The sequence below is a fragment of the Osmerus eperlanus genome, chromosome 8, assembly GCF_963692335.1.
Source record: "Osmerus eperlanus chromosome 8, fOsmEpe2.1, whole genome shotgun sequence".
Lineage (NCBI taxonomy): Eukaryota > Metazoa > Chordata > Actinopteri > Osmeriformes > Osmeridae > Osmerus > Osmerus eperlanus.
The window spans coordinates 17,837,359-17,846,617 of record NC_085025.1 but is presented as its reverse complement, the minus strand read 5'-3'; the positions used below and the strand labels follow the sequence as shown (position 1 = coordinate 17,846,617).

Genomic DNA, 9,259 nt, shown 5'->3' with positions numbered 1-9,259 from the left:
TTAGCCAGCCGGCTAATTTTCAACCGCAGTCCCTGGGCAGGTTATTAGACAGAGATTTTCTCCTTTGGAACAGACTTGAACATGGTCTTGATGTTTAGGGCTACCTTTCTTTTTGCCCATTATATGCCATTTAAAAATCTGAATATTAAATTGAATACAACAAATGTGGACACAAATTACTTTAATAAAAGTAAATTATTCACACAAAATGAATTGAACAGTTTTTCAACAGGTATACAAACTAAATGAATTAAGTCACATGACAGCAAACCCCAAATGTCTGTTCCTTCCCACCAATACTGGTTGCCAAACTTTGGTTACTCTTCACAAAAAGACCAATATATACCTCAACTTCATTATAACCAGGTCGTCAAAACCTGATAAGGACTTGTCATCTTATTCCCAACTTCACCCATTGTTCCCAAACTAAATAACATATGGTCTACTCTTGCCGTGTTGATAGGAGCAGCAAAGATAGCTGATCTAATTGCTTCCAGATTAATATTTTAACCCTGTACATGGAAAACCCAAAGCTCTGTTATAAGGCTGTGAAGTTTGATGGTTGATAAGCAAACTAATTTCTGATGCAGTCAGATGTCTCCAATTCATTGTTTAAATATTCAAAAGTTCCCATGTTATTTTCAAATTAAGCTATAATATTGGAAACAATGTCCTGAAATTTGATCAAATTAAAGCGCTAGCATTCTTTATAACCAAATTAATCTCCAAAAGGAAGTCTAATTGAACCTGACAACTGGATATATCATTTACAATTTGTATAATAAAATTTGTGTTATTCCCTCTCCACCCCCACCCTACCAGGGGCAGCCCTCCTGGCCTGGTCAGGTCTCCAGCTTGCTGTCCTTTTTCACATGGCTCTGCATGTGTCCAGGCAGCTCCTGTAAGTGGGACAGGCCAGAGATATGTTGTCATAGCTCAGTAGCACAACACCAGAGAACTCAAATACTTGTATCCCCTTGTTTTCACAAGAAATGAAACCAGGCGCCTTACTTTCAGCGAGGATTGTTTGGCAGAAAAGAAGGCGTCACAGGACTTCCAGCGGCACTTGACATTCTGCAGCTGTGCATTACTGTGGTCACAGAGCAGGTGCTGAACGAGGTGGTCCGCCACGGCAAAGATCAGAGAGCAGCCCTGCCACTGCCACGGTCAGGACGACAACGTTGAACATATTATCAACTGAGGTGGTTCCTTTAACGCTTTCTTCCGAAACACGTCAAAGTTCTATCCTGAATGTACCCATTTCATTGGAGTGACCCGTTTGTTTTTGGGACAAGCGTGGACACCATACACATCAGGACATTAAGAGAGAAGGGACAAATTAGAGCGTCGTACCCAGCAACGATAGTTCTCGATCAGGTTGAGTTTCACCGCTTGTACAGTCCCATCGTAGCAGCCCGTATAGATCTATAGAGTAGACAACAACATTAATTGTACATGAGATCCATATTCTAGCAGCATGCAGGAGCCCTCTGTGTCAACGAAATTTTTATGTAACAAAGAAAACAATACTAATAACCATAACCCTAATAATAAGGGGGGGGGGGGGTAGTTCCTTTCATGAACTTACTATACTCTTATGGATGGCCATACACATCACCATGTCTGTGTGGCCTCCGTACACCTGCAGGCGGTCATGGGACTGGGAGGAGACAGGGAGAGGGGTAGACAGAGAGAAGGTTAGACAAGGAGGGGGAGGAACACACACAAACAACAACTTAATCATTCTCCAAAATTTATAAGTGTATTCATCTGCTAAATAAGTGGTGGACAATGTGTTTAGTGTTCGCATTCATACCAACACAGTGAGACAGATGTAAAAACTGTTGGTCAGACTGGTTTCTGACTGTGTCCAAACAGGGCTTGGCTACTCAACATACGTCTTGTTTAGTGTGCACCTCTGGATGCTACGTGAACAAACCACCACAAGGCTCTTACCTGTAACTCGTACACGCGCACCAGCTTGTCCAGAGAGGCTGTGACCATCACTTTCCCCAAGATGGCTAATGCTGTCACTGCGTGTCCATGACCCTTATAGATGCGTACCAGCTCTCCATTCTAACCACAGGAAAAATAAATGGACAAACGCATCTCGACAGGGTAACATCTTACAGCGTATGATATCAGAAGATTTTTTTTTGTTTGGAGAATGTCCTTCATCCCACCAGCAGGAGAGGGGAAGGAGGAGGGGTTGACAGGAGAAAAGGAGGGGTTGAGAGGAGGAGGAGGGTAAGGAGCAGGGATTTAGAGAAGTAGGTGGTGTTTAGAAGAGCCTCACGTGGATGTTGTGGGCGTGGACCGAGGTGTCACTAGAGCCGCTGAAGACCAGATCGTTCACCACCTGAAACAAAACACCTGAGTTTTAGAGTTTAGTTTTACAAGATCATTCAAATGTGTGTAGGATATCCTTGACATCCCCCTACAGTACCACAGGAGGTACCTGGGTGCCGTTTCTAGCATCAATAAAAACATAAAATAAATTAAGAGTACAACAACTTCTCCTCCCCCAGTCAGACTAACCCCTTGTTCAGAGTACATTCGAGGTCATGCCCACTACCTTCATGCAGAGAACCGTCTTGGTGTGTCCCTGCAGGGAGCGGAGCAGCAGGCCGCTGCGGGCGTCACGGACACTGATGCTGCTGTCGTAGGAGCCCACCAGCAGCACTCGGCGAGAGCCCTCCTGCGCTGTGCCCAGGCAGCTCACCCCCCGGGGGCCGTGGCACTCAAACACATCCAGCTGCCTCTGGGTCTACGGCCCAATGAGGGGTGGGGGGACAAGGGACACAGGGATGGAGAGGAGGGCAGGGAGAGGAATAAGGAAAGGAAGGAGAACACACGAGAGGACAAGAGTTTGAAGTCGAAAGAAACCCCCATTTGATGAGATTTGAAATGGGCACCGAGGCTTTGAGCTGACCTTTAACTCGAAGCTGACCACAGATCCATTGGCAAGGCCCACGTAGAGAATCTTCCAGGCCGTGTGCAGACACAGCACCCGGTCAGACAGGGAAATCTGCTCCAGACACTTCATAGACTGGGAGGAGCCGAAAACAGAAAAGGCAGTCCGGGTGACCGAACGATGGGACATTTGCTATACTTTGTGACAGAAATATCAGGCCCAATGGCATGCTGTTTGTGTACTTTGATGCTGTAGCAGCGGACGGTCTGGTCACTGGAGCCTGTGTAGAGGCGAGACGGAAGACCAGGCAGAGACGACACCAGCAGGCAGTTGATCTTGTTGGTGTGGCCCTCAAACACAGCCTGGCACTGCCTGCTCTGAAAAGACATGTGCAATTCATCCATCCATTCAGTTCATTCCATCAACATTATTTCGGTAATACAACGTTCCGTACTTTTAAACTGGGATACATGGCAGAGGCAGTACCTGTAAGTTGAAGGTCCGTGCTGTGTTGTCTCCGGAGCATGTGTATAGCAGACCTTCGTGAATCTGAAGTCCATGGACAGGGCCTGTGTGGCCTTCAAAAAACCCCAGAGAAGGTTCTTCATCTGAAGGTCCCGTCTTGTGGGGGTCTTGCTTGATACCCTTAAGGAGTGCTGGGGGGACTCTGGTCTGGGTGCTGGAGGAGCTAACTTCCACAATGGATGGTTCCAGGGGCCCAGGAGGGGTAGAGCTGGCCTGGGGAGGAGCAGGGGAACCACGGTCATCCTCGCTGTCGGAGTCCTCGATGGCGACTACCTCCTCCATGCGGCTTGCTGAGGTGGTCTCCACCATCTGGATAGAACAGTCGCTGTCCTCCAGCGACTCCGAGGCCACAGAGGCCTTGATGGGCCCCTCGAGGTCCTCCTCGGAGTCGCTGGCGGAGGAACTCGAATCCTCCAAACTTCTCTTCATCTCCAGCCTCAACTTGTCTTCTCGAACATCCACAGACTTGGAGAGAGTTGGTGCAGTGGTGACATTTACCTCCCTCTGGTTGTTAGGAGGTGACACTGCAGGCAGGTTGACTAGCAGGGAGGCTGGGTTTGATGGGGCAGTGGGGGGCATCAGCTGGGCAACACTGGGTGGAACCGGTGTGGTTATGGGTGATGACGGAGACTGGCTAGCCCTCTGGAGGTTCGGACTGACAGCAACTGAAACCACAGAGAAAAAAATCACGTGATTAAATGAGAAGATCATGGCTTCAGTTTTATTAGCATAGAGATGTGAGCAAGAATAATCCACAGCTCCTACCCGTTTCCAGACTGGGTGGGAAAACATACTCCTGTTTCAATATCTGACTTGGCAAGCTGTAGAGGGGAAGGTGTTGGGGGTCAGGGTTGATTGTGGGGGGCAAGGGGCCCAGTGTGTGCAGGGACGCGGTCAGGGTGGGAAGGGGAGGCGAGAAGGCCACGGGGGGCAGGATGGAGGAGACCACGTAGGGGTTTGACAGCACAGGAGCAGGGGGAGGGGAGTTGTGGGTCGACAGCGCTGTAGCGGTGTCCTCGTTGCTAGTCACCACAGAGTATCCAACTGCAGATCAGAGGTGGAAGACAGGAAATTACATCACTGGGCCTCATTGTCATTCTTGCTTGAAAAAGGAATTTAAAAAGGTGATTCCCAGGAAATGTTCCTCCCTTCCCAACACTCACCTTGCATCCCCTGTAGGATCTCAATACGCCTGGCTCGCAGACCACTGACCTCCGCAATCACCTGGAGGAAGGGCTTCCGTTTAGATAGACTTAAAAAAACTAACATCCGTGCCAAAACAACACACGTCACACTGGTGTGACCTTGAAAGGAGGTTTGTGCGCACCTGCTGTTTGACCAACAGGAGCCGCTGAACTTCGGTGTAGGCGGCCTGCAGTGAGCTGCGGGCCTGGATGAGAGAAGCGTCCACAGCCAGCATGGACCGGCTCAGCTCCTCCTCTTTCAGAGACACGGCTAAGAGCTGATCCACCTGGCCAGAGTCTGCTGCACAGTATAGTTCATCAGTTACAGCCACCAGGGACAGAGTCACACGCTGTTCTAGACAGATGCAGCTTGTGCTGCTACGACTAGTCTAAACACCAAGTAACTGTATGCAATACTTCTAGCACTGTCCTAACGGCCTAACCCAACTAACATTAGCAGCAGTAGGGAAACATTATATGGACATACCCTTCTTTAATTTCCCCTTCTGTCTTTCTCCACTGTGGTCAGCAGATACACCAGGTAGTTCGCTATCCTATTGCAAATGGGCAAAAACAGTTTTTGTTGTAAATGTTGCTGTGGGGATTCAACATGTATATGTACACAAACATACATGCCTATACACATTGTGACGTCACGAGAGGCTGGGTCCTGGAGGAGTGCTACATTCCCCAGAGGTGGCTGCAGCCCTGAGCAGCTGTGGCTCCCTCTGCTGGGGGAGTCGGGGGCTCCATCCCTCCCTCAAAGCGGGGCGTTCCCGCACACCTGGGACTGATCAGACCCTGATGTCCTGAGAGGTTTTGTTTAACCCTTGTGTTATCTTCGGGTCATTCTGACCCATCAGTCATTGTGACCCACCGTCGTATTGCGACAGATTTACCGCATACAAAGACAAAGTGAAGCCTTTTCTTTTAACCGTTGGGCTGTCTCAGACCCCCCACATTGCGAAGGTTAAAAGAATTATTTTAATTTGTTTTTGTATTGGGTAAAAACAACGATGTTTCGTTATGAACCTTTGGGTCATGTGACCCGAAGGCAGCACGAGGGTTAAGAGGGAGAGCCACAGTTAGGTGGTGTGTGGGGTTTGGAGAGGAGGAGGTGGTGTGTGGGGTTTGGAGAGGAGGAGGTGGTGTGTGGGGTTTGGAGAGGAGGAGGTGGTGTGGGGTTTGGAGAGGAGGAGGTGGTGTGTGGGGTTTGGAGAGGAGGAGGATTCCTGCGCCAAGAAGAGGCGCCGTGTATGTTTTTGACAACCTATGTGAGTTTGGAAGTTTTTTTTTTGTTGTTAATTCTGAAGACGTCTAATAAACTCCTTGTTTTTGTTCGACCCCGGTGTCCTCGCACTACTTTGAGCTGTCCCGCTGAGGGCTGTGTAGCCTCTCGTGGCGTCACAACATACACACACACACACACATTTATCTTGACTAAATGTAAATCTTTCTACACACACACACACACACACACTCGCTCACAGTGTTACACCTCTTCCTCTTCTCAGCTCTGTGGACCACTACTCCATCGTCACCATGACACCAGCTAGGCTCTGCCTTCAGAGAGACAGGGAACCCTGACGCTGCTCTGGGCTGTTCCACCCTCTGGGCCCTGGACGCTCCCTCTCCGTCAGGTGAAGCCTGGGCTGGGGGAGGAGACAGGTCATGGTGCCCAGACAGGGGAATTTCCTCGTCAACAGTCAAGCCCTCTGGGTTGGAAAGATGATGTACCAGCTCAATCCCAAACCTGAAACAACATTAAAGCGAAATCAAGTAGAATCCCCGTTCACACACAGTTTTTCACTGGTTCAGTCTATGAAAGCCTCTCAGCCAACTGTGAGGCAGACTGATTGACTTATTCACCTGGGCATGCCTTTGACCTTCTGCTGGTTTTTCCTGGTGGCCTCCTGGTACAGCTTCCAGTTGACCTTCCTATGGGAGCCAGACAAGCTCAGCAGTTTCTGCATGGTGGGCTTCAGCGCCGCCTCCTTCTCTGCCTGGCCCTTCCATGATTCGCTGGCGTTCCGGATCCTGCAAGCCGTGTTGAGGTTGGGCTGAGGCCCTGCTTCACTAATATGTCTGCTAAGGGAGGGGGGCAGCTCCAGGGTACGGAGTCTGGGCACCCTTCCCTGGGCTGCACTATCCCCGTTAATCTGCCTTTTTGTGTCAGACATGGGGTCCACAGTTGCCTTTGACAGCTCTGTTTTCTTTTCTCTGTGCGGCTGAGTCTGTGCTTCACTGGAGGCCCTGCATGGATCCCTCCTCCCCAGGGCCCTCCTAATCTGGTGGAGCATCACAGTGACTTCCTCACTCCGTATGGGACCAATGTCTTTGTCTTCAACCTGGGAAGGGCCTGGGTTAGGGTCATGTAATCTACAGGTAGACACAGGAGTGTTGAGTGCACTTTTCCCTGAGTCCGGGGCTCTTTCCGGAATGTTCGGCATGGGCCACATATGAAATGTTATGGACCCAGCTTCAGGTAAGTCATCATTGGTGTAGTCCAGGTCTGTGCCACTACCAGTAAAGCTATTATAAAGACCCATGTCTCTGCTGATGGACATAGTTGACTTGTGTGGAGTGTGGTTGACTGGTTTAGCTCCTTGAGGGTTATTTTTTTCTTTTTCAAGCTTGCCTGCTAATGACAACCTCTCATTGTCGTCATCTCTGGTGAATTTATTCTGGTGCTTGTTGTTGCAAGAACCTGAAGTAATGGATTTATTATGGTCCTTTCGTTTTGAGCTTGTTGATTGGGTGGCCTGGGATTGCTTATTGTGGCTAAGTCTCTCCGGTTTATCAGACTTTCCACCACCATGATGCTGGGGTGTGCTGGGGTATCCAGGCAGCAGCCACCCAAGTCTTCCAGCTAACCTGTTCTCCTTATTCTGATCCTTCTGCTCAGGCTGACTTGTTGCAATTCTGGTTTGGGTCTTCACCAGAGGTTGCTGTCTTTTCACCTGCTTTTGATTCTGTCCAGGGGTTATGTTCTTCTGTCGCCCCTCTGCTGTTGCAGGTTTCATTGTCTTTTGTTGCTGCAAGTTGTGCTTCTTTGTCTTGTTTCTTTTCTTTTTCCTGGAGTAAAAGACAAACAACGAATCACGACTTGTTTTCAAATTAAACAAAATAACTTGACGGACAAAATACAAACCACATAACTAGCTCTGTATGAACATATGAAAAACCATGCCCCTACTGTGAAAGTCTGAGTTCTTTGTTGCGTATCCTGATTCTTGAAAGGGTCTCATTGTCCAGGGTCCACTCAACGAAGATGGGCTTTTTATTTTTCAGAATCAACTTTTTTATGTTGGCTTTGTGTTTAGGTGTAGATATGTGACTTGCATAGCACTTCAGACCAATGTGGCTTGTCCCACAAGCCTGGCAATCATGAGTATAGTCCCTGTAGAAGATAAGGAGAAGGAAGGATGCATTTCCCACCATCAAACAGTCAACATTAGTTCAGTTGCCCAAAAAAAAATCATTAATATGTTTACAGCTGACAATGAAAAAACGGCCTTGTTGTGAACGGGAATTGAGGATGGAAACAAACGCAGGAGCTTACCTGCCTGTCACAGCCTCAAGTTCCCGGTGGTGTTGCAGGCTCTGCATATGATTATGTGCTTTCTGTAAGATACAGACATATGTATTATTATTAAAGTTTAGTCTTTCACTTAAATAAAAACAATACTGCTTCCAACTGGATGAAGTAGCTAGCCGCCTTCTTACTGTTTTGTTAAATGACATTCTGCACAGCATACAGTTGCTCTTTGCGGCAGGATTTTTCATGGTAACGTTGGTCATTCTTAACTCTAAAAGGTAATCTGTAACATTGACATGGTTGTAGAAAAAACATTTAAAGCGACTTGTTATGGTTGAATGACAAACATCTTGAAATACAATTGAATCATTGCAAGAAAGGTATATCCAAAACATACCTCACAAACCTTACGTTAGCTAAGTATCAGTCTGTTATTTGTAATAACTTGGATTGTAAGGATGGATTGCAACATGTGCTTACAAATGTAAAGTTGTGTCAATTATAACTCTTCCTAGTCTTGTTGACATGTAAATAATAGACACCGGTTACTTGACAAACCAAAAATTATACATTACTGCTGTTTAGCTAAACCTCACATGCTCAACTAGCTAGATCGGCGCCATGGTTGAAAGTATAACTCCACCCCCTTATGTCCAACGTAAGCAGTACGGTTTGAAGCAATAACTGTAAGGTTTGGAGTAGTCTACTATGGCAAGTCTTCATAAAAGGCTAGATTTCTTTAGAGCAATATCAAGACAAAACAAATAGAAAACATCACAATTATTTGATTCCATCAAAAAAAATCCTAAACATTTGTTTGAAGTCTTCAGCCTTACCCCTCGCAGCTTGGCGGTATTGCATTTCCGTTGTGGCACCCGGCTCGTTCCGGTCATTTTATTCCATTTCTGCAAGTAAAAATATGTAAAACCATTCGTTTTAAACAAATCCAAAATGAGGAAACTGGAACCCTATTTTTTTTGCGGACCGTCCCGCCTGCCGGGCCCCATCAACCGTTTAGGTGTATTCTAATAATAAATAGACGGTGTGATCGGCTGCTGGCCACACACTCACTGAACTGTAGGTGGCGGCATAGGTACC

The 9,259-nt window shown here is 47.5% G+C and overlaps 1 protein-coding gene across 6 annotated transcripts; it reads right to left on the bottom strand.

Moving 5' to 3' along the window:
- Positions 1–690: 690 nt before the first annotated feature.
- On the bottom strand, positions 691–9,136 carry znf106b (zinc finger protein 106b). Of its 6 annotated transcripts, XM_062468259.1 has the most exons (21): positions 8,998–9,136; positions 8,350–8,444; positions 8,186–8,247; positions 7,820–8,023; positions 6,493–7,698; positions 6,112–6,376; positions 5,111–5,177; positions 4,767–4,924; positions 4,603–4,663; positions 4,205–4,483; positions 3,938–4,104; positions 3,401–3,652; positions 3,157–3,291; positions 2,933–3,049; positions 2,576–2,767; positions 2,297–2,359; positions 1,957–2,076; positions 1,589–1,660; positions 1,354–1,425; positions 1,012–1,158; positions 691–899 (listed from the first exon to the last, which is right to left on the bottom strand). In XM_062468259.1, exons 1-21 carry the CDS (start codon positions 9,020–9,022, stop codon positions 843–845), a joined length of 3,816 nt encoding a protein of 1,271 aa, XP_062324243.1. In that variant the 5' UTR covers positions 9,023–9,136; the 3' UTR covers positions 691–842. The 6 variants fall into 6 exon arrangements, with proteins under 6 accessions (XP_062324243.1, XP_062324238.1, XP_062324239.1 ...); XM_062468254.1 differs by having other exon boundaries at positions 3,401–4,104; XM_062468255.1 differs by having other exon boundaries at positions 3,401–4,104; positions 4,767–4,921.
- Between the last annotated feature and the right edge of the window lie 123 nt (positions 9,137–9,259).